Source organism: Notamacropus eugenii, chromosome 5, assembly GCF_028372415.1.
Source record: "Notamacropus eugenii isolate mMacEug1 chromosome 5, mMacEug1.pri_v2, whole genome shotgun sequence".
NCBI classification, from domain to species: Eukaryota; Metazoa; Chordata; class Mammalia; order Diprotodontia; family Macropodidae; genus Notamacropus; species Notamacropus eugenii.
The window spans coordinates 96,621,549-96,644,495 of record NC_092876.1 but is presented as its reverse complement, the minus strand read 5'-3'; the positions used below and the strand labels follow the sequence as shown (position 1 = coordinate 96,644,495).

The window sequence follows — 22,947 nt, the reverse complement described above, 5'->3', positions numbered from 1 at the left end:
GGGCTCTGATCACTTATCATTTCCTATCTCAAAAAACTTCACTGGCTCACTGAATCACTTTCTGAGAATTTGAAGGGGGCCTCAGAAGTCATCAAGTCCAATTTATACATGAAAGGAATGCCCACTATACCTGACAAGTGGCCATCTGGCACCTTTTGAGGTAGCTCAGTGCACTTTTGGATTGTAATTATTAGGAAGATTTTCCTGACATCAAACTAAATCTGTTTTGGAACTTCCCTCTCCAAGAAAAGAAATCTAATCCCTTGTCCACAGCATATCCTCTCTGATAGTGGCTTGCCACATCAGTCTGATGTGTTGATCATATTGAGCTTACAGTTCACTAAAGCCCTTAGATTTTTTTTTCAGAACTGCTGTCTAACTATACCTCTCCATCTTATTTTCAGGAAGTTTATTTGTTGTACATTTATCCAATGCATCAATCTGCCAAGATCCTTTGGATTCCGACTCACTCATTCACTGTTAGCTATTCCTCCCAGCTTGGCAAATCCAATGAGCACCTTATCTAGACCTTTTGTCAAGTCAATAATAAAGATGTTAAACAGCACAGGTCCAAGCACAGATCCCTGGGATGTTCCATAAGAGACATCATGCCAAGCTCACATGATCCATTAACAGCTCTTTTCAGTCTAGTCATCCAATCAGTTCTAAATCTGACTGTATTATCATCTAATCTAAAGCTCTCCATCTTCTCCATAATAATATTATGAGGTATTTATTCTGTCTTCATCTTGTTTGTATATACACACAGTTGTTTGTGTGTTGCTCCCCCCATTAGATGCTGAGCTCCTCAAGGGCAGGCACTATCTTTTACCTTTCTTTGTATCTGCAACATTTAGCAGTGCCCAGAACATGGCAGGTGCTTAATAAATGTTTACTGACCAACTTTCTCTTATACTAGTTGAGTTATCCTATCAAAAAAGGAAATGAAGTTAGTCTGACATCATTCACCTATTCCTGCTTCCTTTTCTTGATGCTTATAGCTTCTTTCTATAATGATCTGTTCTAGAACTTTCCTAGTCAGTCAAGAAACATTTATTAAGCATCTACTATGTGCCAGGCACCTTGCTAAGCAATGGAGATGCAAAGAAAAGCAAAAAACAGTTCCTGCCTTCAAGGAACTTACAATCTAATGGGAGAGACAATATGCTAACAACTGTGCACCAACAATTTCTATACAAGATATGTGGTCTGGAGACAATCCACAGAGGGAAGTCACTAGAATTAGGAGAATGGGAATGGCTTCTTGTAGAAGGTGGGATTTCAGCTGGGCCTTGAAGGAAGCCAGGAGTTGGAGAAGGAGACAGAGAATTCCAAGCATGGGGAACAGTCAGTGAAAATTCCTGGAATGAGGAGACGGCATATCTTGTTCAAAGAGTTTCACTGATGTTACTGGACTGAAGAGTATATAGGGGGAGAAAGGTATAAAAAGATTGGAAATGATGCAGGAGGGAAGGTTATTAAGCTCTGTGAATAAAAATGGAGGTTTTGATCCCAAAGGTGATAGAAAGATACTACAGTTTATTGGGAGTTTGGGGGTGGGGAGAAACCTGACATGGTCAGACTTGCACTTCAGGAAAATCATTTTGTTAGCTGAGTGGAGAAGGAAGAGATTTGTGACAGGAAGCTTGATCAGCAGGCCACTGTAATAGTCCGGTTGTGAGCTGATCAGGGCCTGTACCAGGTGATGGCAGTGTTACAGGAGGGAATCAGGTACATACAAAGATGTTACAAAGGTAAAACTGACAGACCTTGGTAATAGATTCAGGCAAAGGAGAAAATGAGGAGTCAAGGATAAGACCTGGGTTGTGAGCTGGGTGACTGAGAGGTGGTGATATACTTGACAATAATAAGAAAGTAAAAAAAAGGGAGAATTTGGGAGGAAAGAGTTCAGGTTAGATATTTTATATTTAAGATATTTATGGGAACAGAGTATTAGACAGTTCTAATAGGCAGTAGGAGTTGTGAGATAGAGAGGTCAAGAGAGAGGTTAGGGCTAGATAAGCAGACTTGAGAATCATCAACATAGATATGAGAATTAAACTTTAGGAGCTATTTCAAGTAAATGAATATAGAGGGAGAATGACAAAGCCCTGTAAGAAGGCATGACCCGGATGAAGACCCACTGAAGGAGACTGATAGGTAAGAAAAGAACAAGGAGGGAAGTGTCACAACAACCTTTAGAGAATACAGTATCAAGCAGAAGAGGGTGATTAAGGGTCAAAGGTTGCAGAGAAGTCAAGAAGGATGAGAACTGAGCCAGGATTAGATCTTACATTAGACAGAGTGATGGGGGGCAGCTCCTCACTCTCCTCCATTTTATCCCAATTTAGTTTAAAATGAATGAACTCATTTTTGTCATCTTTAGTGTCCCTTGATAGCCTAAGCGCACCTGAAGTTTGGCCTTCTTCCCACTATTTTTACAAGGCTGTGCCATACTCTTTTACTACTGTCTTATATTATTTGGCCTTGTGTACATTTTACAAAGATGTCTTATTAATGACTCACTTCCCCTGTACGTCAATAACTACATTTATCTCTTCAGACAAATCCAATTTTTCCTCTTCATTTGAATTGTTTTGGTCCATAGAATTTTGTTTTTCAGCATCTCCTATTCTTCTTGGGTTGATGTTCCCTGAAGCATTTACTTCATGGGATCTTATCTTTCTTCTGAACTCTTTAAAATCTGCTTTCCCAAAGTCTAGGTTGTACATCACACCAGAGTGTGGATGAAGTAGCCACTTCCCCTCAAAGTCCCCATCATTTCTATCACAGCCACCAGCTACTCTCTTGAGAATGAAATCCAGAAGAGAATTATTTCCTTTTGTTGGTTTCTACAATTTTTGAACGTAGGAGAATGAGAAATTATCACTAAGGCAAGACTTGGAAGTTGTCTTGCAGATGTCTGGATCCTGGAAGTGCCCTGTCACTACTCCATCCGGCCTCTCTGCCATCCTTGGGAACCATTTCCCAAACTCATATATTCCATCTCTCTGCCTAGGTGATCCACTCCAACAACTGAAGCTCTTCTTGTTTCCTCTTTAATGCTCATATAAAGACTTGCTTTCTCATTCTGGGTTTCCGGATTATCTCACCTGCCTTCTGAACATCTAATCACACCTTTCCCATCACCAGTTTTGTTTTTTTTTTTAAAATAAAAGTACATCCATTGAGAGCCACATCTAGATACCACAAAGTCTCAGTGATAAGGAAATGACAGGTAGTGATTTGCCAGATGACTTTTCAAGAGCCCTTCCAGCTCTGCCATTCTATGACAGTAACTGGGTGACAATGAAACTGATGTTTCATTTTGTATCATCGTTAAAAATAAATACTTCAGCTATCAAGGGTCATTGGTGTGAGTCCTTCTCTAACTAATACTCATTCCAAACCCTTGATGCCATTGTAAATAAGTCTTCATGTGTCTGCTGTGGCCCAAAAAATCATTACCTGGAGTCCTACTTTGAAAGGAGCAATATTTCTTTCCCAGGGCTGATAGACTGGGCTTGCTTTTCCTAGGGCTCTGCCCCATACATATTAGGCTAAAGCTGTTTCTTAAGAAGTTTAGTACTGAGGATGGCGGAGTGAGAGCAACGACTCACCTAAGCTCTCAGACAAACTCCTTCAGATACCTCTAAAAAGAGAATCTGACCAAATTTTGGAGGTGCAGAATCCAATAGGAGACAGACTGTGGCAGATTCACAGCCCAGGACAGACTGGAAGGTCCACGGGAAGGATCTGTTCCGCATTGGTGAGCCCACAGCACAGCGTGTGCAGCCTGCCAAGCAGGAAATCTCTGGGGTGGCTTAAAGCAGCAGCAGCACAGCAGAATGGGGAAGTAGCAGCCTAGGGCAGGAGACCAGCTAGCCGAGTGAGTGACAACCACTGATCCCAGGTATCAGCCGCAGCAGTTCCTGAGACTATCAGCCCACAGATTAAACGTCTGTAAGTCACCTACTTGAACTTCTGGGAGCCAAAATGGCAGACTGATAGGTAAATGCTCTCTCCCCTTCCCCTTGCTGACTCCGAGAGAACCATAAAATATTTCCCTAGAAAAATGCTGCATCAGTGGGATCAGCAGAAGGGGCAAACAGTCTTGTAGCACCTAAGGCTAAGAAAAATAGCTAAGGGGGATTCCTCTTACTGTGGCAGAGGCCAGTTGGAAAGAGAGGAGCCCAAGGGTGGTAGAAACTTGCACTAGGACCCAGGTGTGCCTCAGCACTGCAAGGGAAACAGGAAGACAATAGGGCAGCCAGGATCATGAACACTTGAGCTTGCCTGTGCCTCAGCTCAGCTAAGGAGATCTCCTGTGACCAGACCACCCCTCCCCCACATTTAACAAGCTAATCCCAGGGCTGATAGGGGAAACACAAAACAAAAAGATAAAAAGGCATGTGCCCTTAGCTTTTTCACACCAGTCAGCTCAACACTAAGTTCTGCAGCTTCTAACTGAAAGAACCAAAGACCATAACACACAAAGCCTCACCATCATGAGCAAGAAAAAGCAAAGCAAGGGTAAAAAAAACTATAGAATCTTTCTATGGGGACAAGGACCAAAACACTAATACTAAAGAGGTTAGTATTGAGACTGTTCTCCCATCTGAAACTTCAGAAGGGACTATGAACTGCTCACATGCACAAACAGCTCTCCTGGAACAGCTGAAGAAGAAAATAGAAGAAAAACTGGCCAATGATTTTAAAAGTATGAAAAAAGAATTCTATGAAGAGAGAACACCTCTTTAAAAAGGAAAATTGAACAAATGGAAAAAGAAGCACAAAACCTAACTGGGAAAATTGGACAAATGGAAAAAGAAGCACAAAAACTAACTGGGAAAATTGGACAAATGGAAAAAGAAGCACAAAAACTAACTGGAGAAAACAATTCCTTAAAAGGAATAATTGGACAGATGGAAAAGGAGATGCAAAAGTTAACTGAAGAAAACATTACATAAAAATTAGAATTGGGCAAGCAGAAACTAATGACTCTTATGAGACATCAAGAATCAATCAAACAAAATCTAAAGAATGAAAAGATAGAAGAAAATGTAAAATATCTAATAGGAAAAACAACTGACCTAGAAAACAGATCCAGGAGAGAAAATTTAAGAATTCTTGGCCTACCAGAAAGCCACGATGAAAAAAAAGAGTCTGGACAATATATTCCAAGAAATCATCAAGGAAAACTGCCCAGAAGTACTAGATCAAGAGGGCAAAACAGTCATGGAAAGAATCCACTATTCACCTCCCGAAAGGGATTCCAAACTAAAAACACCAAGAAATATTGTTGCCAAATTCCAGAACTATCAAGTGAAGGAGAAAATACTACAGACAGCCAGAAAGAAACCATTCAAATATCGAGAAGCTACAGTCAGGATCACTCAGGACCTTGGCATCTTCTACATTAAAAGATAGAAGGAACTGGAATATGATATTCTGTAAGACAAAGGAGCTGGGACTACAATCAAGGATCAATAACCCAGCAAAGTTTAGCACAACATTTCAGGCAAGGAGATGGACATTCAACGTAATTAGAGATTTCCAGACCTTCCTGACAAAAAGGTCAGAACTCAGTAGAAAATATGATCTTCAAATGCAAGTCTCAAGAGAGGCATAAAAAGGTAAACAGGGGAAAAGAAAAACTTGTTACTCAATTTGGGCAAACTGTTTACCTCCCTATAAGGAAAAATTATATTTGTTAATCTTGAGAATTGAACATCTATTATGAAATATAAAAGGGATATATACATAGAGGGAAAGGGTATAAAGTAAATGATGTGATGATAAAAACATGATTTAAGCATGGGAAGGGATTGTAATAGGAGATATGAAAAGGAGGAAGCAGAAAATGTTAAATTACAGGAAGAAGTACAAAATTATAGGAGAGGGAAAGAGAGGAGGGAGATGAGCATTGTTTGAGAGGTACTCTCATCTGATTTGGTTCAAGGAGGGAACAATGAACTTAATTAAGTATATACATCTAACTAGCTCTATAGGCAGTAAGAGAGGAAGGGGGAAGAAAGGGAAGGGGAAGCTAAAAGGGAAGGAAGAAGTAGTAAGGACAAAGTGGAGTAAAAGGGAGAGGAGCCCAAAGAAAGAAGTGAAGGCTGTGGGAGGTAGTGGTCAAAAGTGAAAACTATTGAGGGGAAGGGAGATGAGAGGACTAAAAGCACCAACAGTGGGAAAGAGGATGGAGGGAAAAACACAGATTGTAATCATAACTGTGAATGTCAATGGAATGAACTCTCTCATAAAAAGGAGACAGCAGAATGGATTAAAAGCCATAATCCAACAATATGTTGCTTATAAGAAACACATCTGAAACGGGGGGGGATACACACAGGATAAAGGTAAAAGGTTGGAGCAGAATATATTGTGCTTCAGCTAATGTAAGGAAAACAGGGGTAGCAATCCTAATCTCAGGCAAAGCAAAAGCAGAAACAGATCTAATCAAAATAGATAAGGAAGGAAACTATATCCTGCTAAAAGGCACCATAGACAATGAAGCAATATCATTACTAAACATGTATGCTCCAAGTGGTACAGCATCCAAATTCTTAGAGGAGAGGTTGGGGGAGTTGAAGAAAGAAATACACAGCAAAACTGTACTAGTGGGGGACCTCAACCTCCCACTCTCTGAACTTGATAAATCTAACCTCAAAATAAACAAGAAAGAAGTTAAGGAGGTAAATACAACTCTGGATAAGGTAGATATGATAGCTCTCTGGAGACAACTGAATGGGGATAGAAAGGAATATACCTTTTTCTCAGCAGTACATGGCACATATACAAAAACTGACCATGTTCTAGGGCATAAAAACCTCATAATCCAGTGCAGAAAGGTGGAGATAGTCAATGCATCTTTCTCAGATCGTAATGCAATAAAAATTATATGTAATAAAAGGCCATGGAAAGATAAACCAAAAATTAATTGGAAACTAAATAATCTAATCCTAAAGGAGTGGGTTAAACAACAAATCATAGAAACAATCAACAACTTCATTCAAGAGAATGACAATAATGAGACAACCTACCAAATCTTATGGGATACTGCAAAAGCAGTTCTTAGGGGAAGATTTATATCTTTGAATGCCTACATGAATAAAATAGAGAAAGAGGAGATCAATGACTTGGGCATGCAGCTGAAAAAGCTAGAAAAAGAACAAACTGAAAATCCCCAAGTAAATACCAAATTAGAAATACTGAAAACCAAAGGAAAGATTAATAAAATTGAAATTAAGTAAACTATTGAACTAATAAATAAAACTAATAGTTGGTTTTATGAAAAAATTAATAAAATTGATAAACCTTTGGTCAATTAGATAAAAAAAAAAAAGAAGAAGAAAACCAAATTACCACTATCAAAAATGAAAGGAATGAACTCACCTCCATTTCCTCATTAGGAGGAAATTAAAACAATAATTAGAAATTACTTTGCCCAACTTTATGCCCAAAATTCAACAATCTAAATGAGATGGATGAGTATTTTAAAAAATACAAATTGTCCAGATTAACAGAAGAGGAAGTTGAATACTTAAAGCAACCTCATCTCAGAAGAAGAAATTAAACAAGCCATCAATGACCTACCTCCCTATGAAAAAATCTCCAGGGTCAGATGGATTTACAAGCAAATTCTATCAAATATTTAAAGAACAGTTAATTCCAATACTATACAGACTATTTTTGAAAATTGGGGAATTCTTTTTATGATACAAATATGGTTTTGATACCTAAACCAGGAAGAAAATTATAGACCAATTTCTCTAGTGAACATAGATGCAAAAATTTTAAATAAGATTTTAGCAAAAAGAATACAGCAACTTATCATGAGAATAATACATTATGAGCAGGTAGAATTCATCCAGGAATGCAGGGCTAGTTTAACATTAGGAAAACTATTAGCATTATCGATTATATCAATAATAAAACTAACAGAAACCACATGATTATCTCAATAGTTGCTGAAAAAGCTTTTGACAAAATACAACATCCATTCCTATTAAAAACACTGGAGAACATAGGAATAAAGGGAACTTTCCATGAAATAATAAGCAATATCTACCTAAAACCTTTAGTAAGCATTATATGCAATGTAGATAAGCTAGATGTATTTCCAATAAGATCAGGAGTGAAACAAGGATGTTCATTATCACCACCATTATTCAATATGGTACTAGAAATGTTAGCAGAAACAATTAGACAAGATAAAGAAATTGAAGGAATTAGAATAGGCAAAGAAGAAACTAAGTTATCACTCTTTGCAGATGATATGATGATACACTTAGAAAATCCCAGATATTCAAGTAAAAAACTACTTGAAATAATAAACAACTTTGTCAAAGTTGCAGGTTACAAAATAAACCCACACAAATCTTCTGCTTTTCTATATATTAGTAACAAAGTCCAACACAAAGAGATAGAAAGAGAAATCCCATTTAAAGCTAGGGTAGACACTATAAAATATTTGGGAGTTTACCAGCCAAAACAAACCCAGGGACTATATGAATACAATTACAAGACACTTTTCACACAAATAAAGTCAGATCTAAGTAAGTGGAAAAACATCAGTTGCTCGTGGGTAGGCCAATGTAATAAAAATGACAATTCTACCTAAATTAATTTACTTATTTAGTGCCACACCAATTAAACTATCAGATAATTATTTTCTAGAGCTGGATAAAATAATATCAAAATTCATCTGGAAGAACAAAAGATTCAGAATATCAAAAGGACTAATGAAAAGAAATGCTAGGGAAGGTGGCCTAACTCTACCAGATCTCAAATTGTATTATAAAGCAGCAATTATCAAAACCACTTGGTACTGGCTAAGAAACAAAAGAGCAGACAAGTGGAACAGGCGAGGTACTCAAGACCCAGTAGGCAATGAATATAGCAATCTACTGTTTGATAAACCCAAGGACTCCAGCTTTTGGGATAAGAACTCACTCTTTGACAAAAATTGCTGGGAAAACTATATAACAGTGTGGTGGAAACTAGGCATAGACCAATGCCTGACACCATACACAAGAATAAAGTCCAAATAGGTACACAATCTAGATATAAAGATTGATACTATGACAAATTAGAGGAGCATGAAATAGTGTATTTATCAGATACGGAGAAGGGAAGAATTTTTGACTAAACAAGAGATAGAAAGCATTATGAAGTGCAAAACGGATAATTTTGGTTACATTAAACTGAAAAGTTTTTGCACAACCAAACCCAATGGAACCAAGATTTGGAGGGATGCAGAAAACTGGGAAAGAATTTTTACAGCTAGTGTCTGATAAAGGCCTCATTTCTAAAATATACAGAGAACTGAGTCAAATGTATAAAAAATACAAGTCATTTCCCAACTGATAAATGGTCAAAAGATATGAACAGGCAGTTTTCAGAGGAACAAATTAAAGATATCTATAGTCATATGAAAAAATGCTTTAAATCACTACTGATTAGAGATGCAAATCAAAACAACTCTGAGGTACCACATCACACCTATCACATTGGCAAACATGACAGAACAGGAAGATGATAAATGTTGGAGAGGATATGGGAAAGCTAGAACACTAATTCATTGTTGGTGGAGCTGTGAGCTGATCCAACCATTCTGGAGACCAATTTGGAACTATGCCCAAAGGGCTACAAAAATACGCATACCCTTTGACCCAGCAATAGTGCTTCTAGGACCGTATCCCCAAGAGATCATAAAAATGGAAAAGGGCCCCACATGTACAAAAATATTTATAGCAGCACTCTTTGTTGTGGCCCAAAACTGGAAATCAAGGGGATGCCCATCAACTGGGGAATGGCTAAATAAGTTGTGGTATATGAATGTAATGGAATACTATTGTGCTGTAAGAAATGATGAACAGGAAGACTTCAGAGAGGCCTGGAAAGACTTATATGATCTGATGCTGAGCAAAAGGAACAGAACCAGGAGAACTTTGTGCACAGCAACGACCACAGTGTGCGAGACTTTCTTCTGGTAGACTTGGAATGCCACTGGACTCAAGGACTTAAAAAAAGTCCCAATGGTCTTTTAAAGTAAAATGCCTTCACATCCAGAGAAAGAACTATGGAATTCAATTGCAGAATGTAGCAGATCTTTTTTTATATATGTGTATTCCATTTCGGTTTGTTATATGATTTCTCCCATTTGTTTTAATTCTTCTGCACAGCACAACTATAGGGAAAATGTTATTTAATAGGAATGTATATATAGAACCTATATAAAATTGCATGCTGTCTTGGGGAGGGAGAGGAGAGCTGGGGGGACGGAGGGGAAAAAAAAATCTAAGTTATATGGCAGTGATTGTAGAACACTGAAAATAAATAAAATTAATAAATAAAATAAAATAAAATAAACAAATTTTTAAAAAAAAAGAATTTTAGTACTGAAACTTTTCTTGAGACTTGATTGGCTAAGAACTGACCCAAGTTGCTGAAGAGGCTTCCTGATTGACTGAACACAAAAGGCCATGACGAGCTCCAACTTTCTCCCTGTGGTTTGTGACTATGAAATGACAGCAAGAGTAGTGCTAGGAATTGGTACTCACTGAATTAATGTGTATACTCATTGAATATTTTTGCTGAATGTCTTTCCTCAGCAATGGCCAAGTAAACCCCCTTCTGTTACCTGCTGAATGACTTACTAGTGTCTCATTTCATTCAAACTATCAAGGCACTGCCCTGTGTCAGACCTAGCCCACCACAGCCATACTTTGGTGATGACCCTGTCCACAATTAGTTAGGATGATCTTGGATGATAGACATATAGTCTATAGCTGGAACAACCCAAACTCAAAGTCTTTCCAGATTGTTAAGGTACTGGTAGAAACTGACAACTAGAACAACTTCTTTGCTATGGTGAAGCATCAGAAGAAAACATGTACATTAATGGTAATAGCTCCTGATTGTCACATCACTTTATAGGTCACAAAGCTGTGAGTTACTTGACAAGAACACTTTCAGTTTGGGAGCATGAGTAATGGTATCACTGAGGAAGCCCAACCTCATAAGTTAGGTGGACTAACCACATTCATATGGCTAAGTAGCAGATTCCAAGTTCGGGGCTCTTTCTACACCCTCTCTCTGGGATACTGAGCCTGGCTTCTCTGTCTTACTGGCTACAATAGTAGACCAAAGAGACAAATAATATTAGAGATAATGCTTATTAGTGTCACACCCATGGCATATCAAGGCCTGGATTATACCTTATGTGGGGGTACAAAGCAGTGCAAAGTTGAGCAATTAAACTGCACTCTATAATATCCTGAAAGTGAGGGATGGATGCTGAATATTCAAAAATTACCCATTATTAGAAACAAAATCTCCTAAATGAAGTGCTTTCCCCCTGGAAAGTACCACAAAAAGTATGAGCTGTTATTCAAACCATTCTTTAACCTACTTATATTTTCAACCTATGCATCACTTTTCACATGTTAAATACCCACTGGGCAAAAGAGTATTTCCCTTTATTGACCTACTAGACCCTTGGAGAGCAGAGTTCTGAGACTTAGTCAGTAAGTACAAGTTAACTTTTATTTCCTTCCTTAATGATTCTGGAGACTTTCAACCATGTATCCCCCTCAGACTTTATCTTGATAGTCTGTTCTCACAACGGCTGACATCATGTCATGCTTTTGCAAAGCAGTTTATAAACTTATTGGACAGCAGCTTGGGCCAGTGAGAAGTATGGTGATATAACTGCAGTAAAAAGACTCAGGTGAATATTCTAGCTCTGCCACTTCTTAGCTGTTAAACCATGAAAATGTCACTCTCTGAGCCTCAGCTTTCTTATCTATAAAAGAGGTATAAGCACACTTATACTACCTGCCTCACAGGATTATTATGAGGAAAATAAACCTTAAATGTATGAAAAGCAGCTTTCATCTGTAAAATGACTATCATACTTATAACACCTAACTTAAAGTTACTGTGAGGTTCAAATCAGAGAATAAACACACACATGTATATATGTGTGTGTGTGTGTGTGTGTGTGTGTGTGTGTGTGTGTGTATAGCACTTTGCAGACTTTAAAACCTTAAAGCTTTACATAAATTTTAGGTATCATTATTACAATTTCCACTGCACAGATGAGGAAACTGAAGCTTAGACTTGTGAAGTGACTTGTTCAGAATTAATACAACTAGAAAGTGACAAAGGATTTTCAGTTTCATGTCTTCTGACTCTAAATCCAAAGTCCTTTCCATCAGATTTCTCCCAGCCCAGTCCTGATACAGCTACACCTGAGATATTAACCATAGTTCTCCGGTGACAGCACCAAAGGGAATTTCGTCTTTTTGGATGAACTTACTCCTATTGTGGAAGCCATGTAGTCTGCACACATTTCCGCAAAGTCTCGCTCAAGGACACCATAGTAAAGGCCATAAAACAGGAGGGAGATCCCAAAATCCATTGCATCTTCCGGTTTGACTCTGTAAGGGAAGCAGGAGGATCACTCAGGGAAGTACAGGATTGCCCATGGTCACATCTAGTCCCTGTCTGGGGTATCCTTCTGGGCCTGCCACAAGGCTAAGATTATAACTGAAAAAAGAGCATAAAACTTTAGGGGCAGGTGGGGGCATGGCAGTATACTTAAAAACCTGCCTGAAAGCAAAGCTTGCCTCTGAAAGGGAGAAGCCCATTCCATCACAGATGATCTCTGAGGATGAGGATTTTCATGACAGCAACGTGCTGCACTAGACACAACGTTACTCCTTCCAGCACTAGGTACACACAGCATCAGTAAGAATGGGCTGGAAGGCCAACAAACTTGGGAGACTATTTAAGGTTATGTTAAATTCTCAGTGCTGGACATCACCTTTGCCCTTAAAGCTTAGTACAGTGCCTGATACACAGTAGAAAATAGAAGTTTATTGATTGATTTTAGTAGGGATAAATAGAACCCACACACAAATAAACATAAATTAGAAAATCAGTAGATAAGGGTTATATAAAGTTCTATGACATCAGATGAGGGTGAAATGACTTTGAGATTGGCAGGAGAGGGGAGAGAAATCTTCCCAGACAAGGTACTCTGTAAATAACAGATGTTTAATAAATGAGTTGCTGAAGGAATGATTGAATGAGCTGTTCCTTAAAGCATGGATAGGATGTCAGCTGCCATTGTCAACTCTCCTGCCAGAAACTTTCAGTGGTTTCCTATTGTCTTTAGGATTAAAGTATAAACTACTTTGCCTAGCATTCAAGGACTTCCCCAAAGTGGTGACAAACTACCCTTTATCTCACATTATACCTCTACTTTAGGCATTCTACCTTCCAATCAAGATGGACATTAACTGTTTCCTAATCTCAGCTTATCCTCCCTGCTTCATTCTACCTGCTTCTATACAGGCAATAACCCCAGGGCTAGAACACATTTCTTTCCACATCTTAGCCTGTTAAAGAAAGAGAAAATCTTCTCTTTTTTAAAGGCAAAACTCAGATGTCACCATTCCCTATAAAGTTTTCCTTTTCCCCAAAGCTGAAAGAATTCTCTCTTCCTCCTCAGCACTCTATCTGGGTTTCTCCTTTGTCCCCATTACAATGAACCTGTAACATATTTATTTGCATATGTGCCTCACCTCCTATCCCCACTCACTTTGGAAGGGAAGCTCTTGAGAAAATATAATGTGTCATTTATCATCTTTGTATCCCCAGTGCTGAACATAATGTCTGGGCATATAATTGGTGTTTATTAAGTGGGTGATGGTAGTAAGATGGCATTCCTGGTGTAATAAATTATGGAATGTATTTGCGGCCTACTACTCCACTACTCTACTTTGGTCAGAACACAAAGTAATAGGATGACTACTAATATGAAATGGAAGGGGGAAGGAAAGTAATAAGCATTTATACAGTACCTACTAGGTACTAGGTGCTTTACAAATATTACCTCACTTCATTCTCATGACAACCCTGGAAATAGGTACTGTTATAATCACTACTTTACAGATGAGGAAACCGAGGCAAACAGATGGTAAGTGATTTGCCCAGGATCACACATTAGTAAGTGTCTGAGGCTACATCTGCATTCAGGTCTTCTTGATTCCAGGTCTGGCACTCAATCCACAGTGTCACTTACAAATGATGATAAGGCTAAAAAATTGTCATACTGTCTGTGGAAGGCCCTAAAGGTTTAAGAAGAACATGAGAGGGATCTTCAAGTATTTGAAGGGTTGTCATGTGGAAAACGTATACTTATTCTGTTTGGCTACAAAGGGCAAAACAAGGAGCAATGTTTGAAAACTGCAGAAAACATTTCCTAACAATAATTCTACAAGTGAATGGGCCACCTTGGGAAGTTATGGGTTTCCCCTCACTGGAAATCATGGAAGCACAGATTTAGAGGTAGAATTAGCCTCTTTTAGTTCCAGCCTCATTTTACAGATGAGGAAGTTGAGGTTAAATGATTTGTTGAGGGTTACACGGATTTTAAGTGTCTGAGGCAAGATAAGAACCCAGGTCTTCCTGACTCCCAGTGTTTCATCAACTCTATGGCTCCACAAGCCTTCTGGCAAAGGGTAGATGACCAGTTGATGTTATAGAGGGAACAGATGCCTGTCCAGATAAAGACTATACTCTAGATGACCTCTGAGACTTGTTCTAAGTCGACAATTCTGTGATCTTAAATGAACTTTCTCCTCTAGGACTAGAGGCCAAAAGAATACCACTGAAGGTTCTGAGGAGGGGAGGGACATGACTGCAGGCAAGCTTTAAGAAATTTAACGTGGCTATAATGTGGTGGGTGAATTAGAAGAAGGTGGATATGGGAAGGCAGGTTAGGATGCTACTTTAATAGCCCAAATGAAAGGCGATAGAGGCAACAGTGCCTGTTCTAGGTTAGGATGCATCTTTTAAAAACCTAGGGATGCCCTCATATATCAAGTGACAAAGGGAAGAGAATAGCTATTCAGTTATTTCTGACACAACTTACCATGGGCATGTTTCAAGAGCTATAACTTGAATACTGCAGTCATAGGTGGGGCTGGGTAATTGCTAGAAACTGAAGGAAGAAAGGCACATAAGAGTTGTCATCCTTAGCAGACCTACAGCAGGAGGCAGCCAGGGACTACTGTGCCAACCTGTAAACAAGCCGCCAGCTCTGACTGCTTGTAGCAAGGGACTAAGGAGCTCGAAGTTATGCTAGATACTAGTTTCACTGGGGAAGCATAAACTCTGGACACAGCAGGAAAGATCCTAGAGACTTCTAGGGAGATTTTTACTGGCACCTCTCTACCTCAGCTCAATTTAAGAAACATTTATTAAATATCTACACTAAGGTTCTGCGCCTTGGGTGCTAGTGAAATGATGAAAACCAATACAATCCCTCAAAGAGCCTGCACTCTCCCAAGGGATATATCAAGGGATATATAACATGTATACAGATAAATAAGATATAAGGAAAAAAAAGTCAGAAGGGCATAGGAATGGTTAGAAAAAGTATTCTTGGCCCTTGAAGAAATAGAAAGACTTCAATGGGTAATGATGAGGAGGGAATATGTTTGAGGCACAGACAATGTCCTTCAGGAATGCACAAATCCAATATTAAATGTAACTGTGTACGTAAAGTGTTTAGTAAACCTGAAGGTATCACATAAATGTGAGTTATTTTCATTTTTATTATTATTCTCTTCTCCCCACTAGACTGCAAATACCACAAAGGCAGGGATGACATCTTAGGAATGTCTCCAGCACCTGGCAAGGTACTCTATATATTGTAGGTACTTAATAACTGTACGTTACCACACTGGAATATAATTACAATCCAGTTACATTAGATTGGAATTTGCTTAACAAGACGGTGCTATCATGTACCTATATGTACCTGAGAGGACTACATTCTGAGGTAGAGACTGACAGGGACCACTAAGGGCATGTGTTCTGGGAAGACCAAACCCACAGAGCATTTTCAGCTAGCCAAGTAAGTCCTTCCTTGGTTCTTCTCCTCCAGAACTGCTCTATTTCCACTGGTTTTCCCAGGATTCCAAGCTTTGTTCTTAGACTTAGCTAAACTTAGAGGAAAGAGATTTGTTCATACCTTAGTGTTAATGGAAACATAGATCAGGGTACCCAGGAGAAGCCAAACATGAAGATGGCTATGCCTGTCTATTTTGGGATCCCAGAGGAGTGGGAGGTAGAGAGGAAAAAAAACCATAGGCAAGGAACAACTGAGAACCTGGATCTGTTCTTGCCTCAGATTTAAAAGAAGCAGCCCAGTGATTTTTATTGATTAGGCTCAACACAAACAATTAAGAGCTGTCCAAAAATTGAATGAGCTGCCTCTGGAGGTGGTGATTTCCCCATCACTGGAGGTCTTCAAGTGAGTCTGTATGGCTTTATGACAAGCTTTTTTTATAGAAAGGTTCAGGTAGAGATTGGACTAGATGACTACAGCGGTCCCTTTAAGGTTTAATCTTTTTTGACAATATATAAGCTCAAAAGAGTAAAGTTTCAGGGTTTATACCATAGATGCCACAGGAGAATAAGGAAGAAGGACTCAGAAAGTTCTCCATCTGGAGGGGGAAATATGACCCCCAACTGTAATCCATAATGTAAAAGAGGACACAGATCTTTGTTCGTAGAAATAACTCATTCAACTTTCTGGGTAACTACAGAAAAAAAATTGTACACAGGAGCACTTTTTATCTCTTGCTCAAATGACTGGGTAGAGGAAGAGATGCCCAGGGCAGTGATATTCTAGTGGGGAAGATGCATTTTGCTTTGGAGTTGAGATGGAATAGCACAATGAGCTGTGGGCTCTAGGCCAAAATCAAATTAGGTTTGGGGAATTTTAGATAAGGATGATGTTGGCAGGCTTAGGTATTATCCAGCTGGAGTCTTATTCTTAATCTTCATACAATTTTCTTTCCCACTCTAGAAACGAACTCCTGTGGTCCATTTGTGTAGGGATGATAAGCAAGATGAGAGAGAATACCAGAACTGGGCAACAAGAGGCAATAAGAGATAGATGTAATCGGCAGAGATTTGGGAGGCAAGTTTCTAAATCAAGGGGGCCAAGCAAGCTCAGGGACCAGTAAGGTCAGAATTCAGGACATGGGATTTACTGATAAGAAGTATATAAAGCAATAAAAAAAGAAAGGCTCAGACAAAGGGCAGAGTCTTCTGTATGGGTTCCTGGAAGTAGCTGACAGTAGAAATTAAGCTCCTTGAGGATAAGGATGGTTTCTTTTATGTTCTTTGTAACCTTGGCTACTAATACAGCACTCTACATGGACTAGGGGCTTAATAAATGTGCTTAATAAAGAAGAGTTGAAGATACGATGCCCTAGGAATTATAGCTGTAAGCAAGGCCTAGAGGCTAAGCAAGATGCTTTCCACAGTCTCCTGTACCCTCTGATGTCCTTGCCATATACTGTGTTGTGTACAGTAGTTATATTTGTAGCTTAGATCCTCTACTAGGTTCCACTAGCTCCAAGAGGGTAAGGTCTATATTATCTCAACTTTGTACTTCTGTAGTACCCACAACAGTGTTTTACACACAGAAGGTACTAACCCAATATTGGTTGTTACTGATAATGGCCCATTATCCAGGAATGGAAAGCAAACTTGCTTTTCATTTGTCCTAAAACTCTTTCTTCAAGTTTCAAAAGTTCAAAAGGGGGTAGGGAAAAGTTCACACAATACCCTCTCCTTTCTCTTTGTAAATTTACACAATCAAGATCTCTATAGCCTAGATCAGGGATAGGGAAACTTGTGACCTGGAGGCCACATGTGGTCCTACCGGTCCTCAAGCATGTGGCTTTCTGAATGAATCCAAACTTCACAGAACAAATTCCCTTAATAAAATAATAAATGAATAAATAATAAGTTTGGATTCAGTCAAAGAGCTGAACTGGAGGACCTCGAGGGCCACATATGGCCTTGAGGCCATGGGCCTATATCTTTCCACAACAAAGGTCTATCTGAGGCAGTATGGTATTTGAAAAAATTCTGAGTCAGGAGTAAGAAATCCTAGGCTAGAGTTTCAGTTCTGACATTTAACAATGCCTGCTCAAAATACTGTTCATAACTCCCTACTTATATCAAGATAAAATAGAAACTCCTTAGATCATTATAGTCCTTCCATAATATGGTTCCAGTCTATCTCCTCCAGCTTCAATTTCATTTTACTCTCCCTTCATACTCTGCTTTAGCCAGATGGATCTACTTGCTAACACTTAATCAAATCCTGGTCCCTCTCATTTAAGTGCATTAGTCAAGGCCTCAAATGTACCCCTTCTCATCTGTTTGCTGTAATTATCTATTTCTCACAGGCACAGCTTGGACATTACTTCATTCATAAAGACTACCCTGGCCACCCACCCAAAATGACCTCTTATTACTCCCTTATCTACTGGGACTACTCCTTAGTTGGTTTCATGTACCCACATTAGTCCTAGGCAATCTCCTTTAGGGCAGAAAACCTAAATCTGTGTTGAACTGAACTGAAAAACGAGCTAGGAAAGCTGGGACAAATCGCTTAACTTGGGCAAGTCACTAAGTTTCAGACTTCCTGTTTGTCAAATGGGAGTAATATTTACATTGCCTACCTCCAAGGGCTACATGAAGGTTCAGTGAGGATGTCTGCTTGTCAGCACCTCAGGAAAGTCAAATCCATCAGAAGAGGGAGCTACTGTTTTTGTTCTTGTCTGCAGCTAAGCTTGGCCAAGGGTTTTAGAACCGGCCTCCTTGGGGATTCCAGCCTAGTCCTTTACTCATGCTGCAGCCAACAACCAGAACCTGGGAAGCCTGGATTCGGATCTGCTCAGCAGAAAGACTCTTCCAACTGTTCACGTCCATTTTCTCATCTGTTTCTCACACATGAGAAACAGATGGGAGGGAGGCAACACTCAGAGCAAGGGACTTGGGTTCTAGTCCCAACTCTGTCATTGACTTGCTATATGACTTTCGGCAAGTCCCTTTGTTCTGCCTCAAACTACGTTTGGGCCTCAGGTTCCTTCCCTAGAAAACGAAAGGCTGAATCTGATGATCCCCAAAGATCTTTTTAGCTTAAAATTCTCCAATCAGTCTGCTACCACTCTTTATGAATACCTCTGGAAGACATTTGAGTTGGATAGATCGTTTACTTCCCTCCCATATTATTTTGGGCTATTAGTCAATTTTAGCTATCTAGACTCTTCCTGCTCCTCAATACCATAAAGCACTGAGAATAAGTTCAATTGATAATGGTAACAACTGTCACTTAGATAAGGCTTTACCTTCATTTCATCATTGGACCTTTAAAATAGCTCCATCTGGTAGGTAAATGTCATTCTTACAAGTGAAAGAACTAAGTCAAGTAAATCGACTGAGGTCAGAGTTGCTTTTCCTAGCTATTAGTGCAGGTTTCTTTCTATCACACCTGACATCTCAAATGAAAACCCCTCCCCTCTCTGGCACTAGACACATACACTACTTGGGGCTAAGCACTTACTACAGTGCTCTTTAGAGAGTTAGCACTTAATAAATATTTGCTGACTGAATAAATAAATAAACATCCCACTCAGTTGGGAACCCCTTAGAAAACAAGGCCAAACCATCCTTCCTCCCATCTGGGAACTAAAGCACAACACATAAGCACTTACTTACCTGAATAACAAGTTAATCCCAAAGAGAGTGAACATCACAGCCATGTAGCCAACGATTCCAGTGGCATAGCTGATTTTGTATATTAGCAAAAACCACTTATAAACAAGCCTAGAAAGAAAACATGGGGAAGTGAAGATCAATACAGTTAAGTTCTCAAAATCTCTTCCAATTTTCAAGCCAACTACCATAAGGTAATCTACTGCTTTAGCTAGGTTGTTCATCCTGAGGTAGTGGCAGAGCTGCTCAGTCTTCAACAGACGGAACTGTGAATTCTGGAGGTTACTTCCCTTAAGTTAACTGAGACTTGCCAGGGCCAGAGGTAGGAGGAAATATTTTCCCCTTTTAAATGTCATAGGACAGGTCTCTGACACCTGAACAGCCAGAACTACTGGGTAATAAGACCAATCCATGGAGCATGTCCTCTTCACAGGACCATCATCTTTTTTCTGGAACTTCGGTAAGATAGTGAAACAGGCCTAAAACATTACAATGCCATACTGCTCTGCTGGGGCCCTGAGGTTAGCTTCAAGTTCTTCCTCTCCCTGGGGCTGTTCCTTAATGAAGATATTTTGAAGAATTACATCATAATCCTTCTGGATGTTTTTGGAAGACAGGACGGCACAGTAATGAGATTACATGTCTTGCACCAGACTTGGAGTTCAGGTACAAAGCACTGTGATATAGGGGAAAGAGTATTGGTCTTAGAGTCAGAAAATCATCTGGGTATGGTCTAGACGAGACTTTTACTAGATGAGTAAGTCATTGTACCTTGTAAACTGTAAAATTAAATTCAAAATACTTGCATAATACTTGCACTCACAGTGTTGCTATGAAGCAAATTCTTTATAAACTGTAACATACTAAAAAAAATGTGTTATTATTATTTCTATCACCTGGGTACAGGGATGGAATATGCTCCATATATCTTGAGCTTTCCTTAATGATGTTCTAGGCTCTATCATCCATATAGTTATCCAAAGCTTAAGTTTTACCTACACTGTAGCTAATGAAGGCAAAAGCCTGGAGAACCAAGAAGAGCTATCCATTTCCTTGGTGACCAAGAAGTCACTGGAGTGGTTGGAGGGTAAAGAAAACAAAACAAAAACAGGGTGCAATGAAGGGGAAAAACAGGCTTCTTAGACAAGTAGGAACTAGAAGTGATAAAAGAAGGCTGGGTGTAAAAGGCACAAGACCAAAGGATCTGTCTCATGCTAACCTTATGCTGTACACGGGTAATTTTGTCAATCCCATAAATAATGCTTATTCCTCTACACTTAATAGTAGAAAAGTACTTACAGCACCCTAAGTGACTGGTCTAAGGGTAAGGCTGCTATTGTGAATGATGCAGAACTGTGATCTTGTGGTCACAGACCAGGAAGGAGGCTGGTGAACTTTTTTTTTTTTTTTGAGGAGGAAGGGGGTGTGGCAGAGGAAAGGACAGAAGTAAAAGGGAAACAGAATGACCTTACCACTTCCCACAAAGGAGTAAGCAGAGGATGGAGGCCCTACATGAGGGAGCTCAATGGCTCAAACCATGCTCACTTGTCAGAAACATGGGGATCCTAGAACCCCAAAATCAAATCTTCAAATCTGGGATCACATATTATTCAAGTGTAAGAAGTGAATAGGGACAAGGTTATTGATACCTCAGGCCAAATAGCCCAGACTACTCCTCTGCTATTAAATAACTTCCTGATCCATAGAAAGGTACTTAACTTCTCATTTATTAAACCACTAACCCATCCACAGCATTTACTGTGCATCTGCTATGTGCTAGGCACTGTGCTAAATGCTGTGTCGGGTGTCAGGAGTTGATATTTGCTTCATGAAATGGTAGTGAGAATGCCACACCAGGGGAACATCATGACATAGAACTAAACCTGACACCATTTTACAGGAAAGAATTCAAGGAATTCAAGTGCCTTGCCCGAGGTCACACATCTATTAATGGCACCACCAAGACTTGAAAGCCTCTTCCTTTAGGCTCCCAGACCAAAGTTTTTTCCATTACACCAGGACGAGACCTTTATTTGTGATTAAAGGGAAAAAATCACTCACAATATCCTTGTGAAAAACATGGTGAAATCTGGGCTAGATGATAGCAAAATCAGAGGGGCTTTTAACTGATAGGAAACTTGGACCTAAAGAGTAATTGATATCAGCCTGGAGGAAGTCTCCAGTGATAACCTCTTGAGACCTGTCTCAGACAACTCTTCTCATCAACAATCTGAACAGTAATGTCAATGACATGTCTGAGGAGGCCCAAGAGAGAACAGTATAAAGAAAACTGAGAGAAGAAAAGGTGTCTAACAAGCAGAAAGTATCAGTGTCAAATATGGCGGAAACTTCAAGGATGAACACTGAGAATAGCTTATCTAATTCAGCAATTAATAGACCACTGGTAATTTCATTAGATCAGACATCAAACTGCAGGTGAGGTTGGGACTAGGGAATGTAGAAATCTTGGGTTGTGGGGAGGAATACTGGGGGTGAAATGAGTTAACATTCTGAGAGCAATATTTGTCATCTCTTGCAGTTAAGGAGGGTATTTTGTTTTGTTCAGAGTTTGATGGTTCACAACATTAACTGAAAGCTCAAAAGCGGTTGAATTTCTGGTAGTGGTCAAAGTAAGAAGTTCATAAATAATAAAGTTTTAGATAGGTATCTGGAGGGTAAAATTTCATGGCATTCTTGGTGAAAATCCCCTGGTCCATACTCTTGGAGAAGCACTGTGTGAAGACACTGGGCTTCTGGGCCAGATGATGTTGACTCATGAAAGGTGCTCACAACCTCCTTACTCATTCCTATCAATTCCCTACTAGTCATTTCTGCACTGTTTTTTCCACTCTAACATTCTCTTTGGCAGAGCAAACAGAAGCAAAATAAAAATCAGGCAACATTATCTTCCCTCTGTCATCATCATTACTGTCCCAACCACTGCTACCTATAATCCTAACACAGCTTAAAAAAAACCCCCAACAATCCCAAAACCTCATTTGTTGTTCTCAGCTTTTCCTGTCCATTTCAACTCAGTCTGAGCTTTGACTCAAATATTCCTGACACTATTTTTATAGACTTGAATCATATTTTTACATTTATCCTGCTACCTGCCATATATTTCATTTTCTGTACATGTCTTATAAATTCTCTATGAATCCTCATTAGTCTCTTCCCACAACTTCCATTTTCCCTCCAAATCAAACTGTTTCCCTTTGTGGCTGCAGATCCTCCTTCTTGAGGACTTTCCATGTCTCTTGAATCGACTTCCTGGGTAAAATTTTAGTCCCTGGGATCCACTTTTCCTTCCTCTCAAACCTCTGAAATCTGCTTTCCCAAAAT

General features: G+C 39.3%; 1 protein-coding gene across 2 annotated transcripts in view; it reads right to left on the bottom strand.

Moving 5' to 3' along the window:
* The window catches only part of RNF121 (ring finger protein 121), an 89,925-nt gene that overhangs the window by 18,277 nt on the left and 48,701 nt on the right, over window positions 1-22,947 (bottom strand). For both annotated transcript variants that reach the window (XM_072610295.1, XM_072610294.1), the window contains exons 5-6: window positions 19,609-19,716; window positions 12,332-12,452 (exon numbers count right to left, since the gene is read on the bottom strand). In XM_072610295.1, coding sequence (XP_072466396.1) covers window positions 12,332-12,452; window positions 19,609-19,716 — 229 coding nt within the window. The remainder of the gene's footprint in view (window positions 1-12,331; window positions 12,453-19,608; window positions 19,717-22,947) is intronic.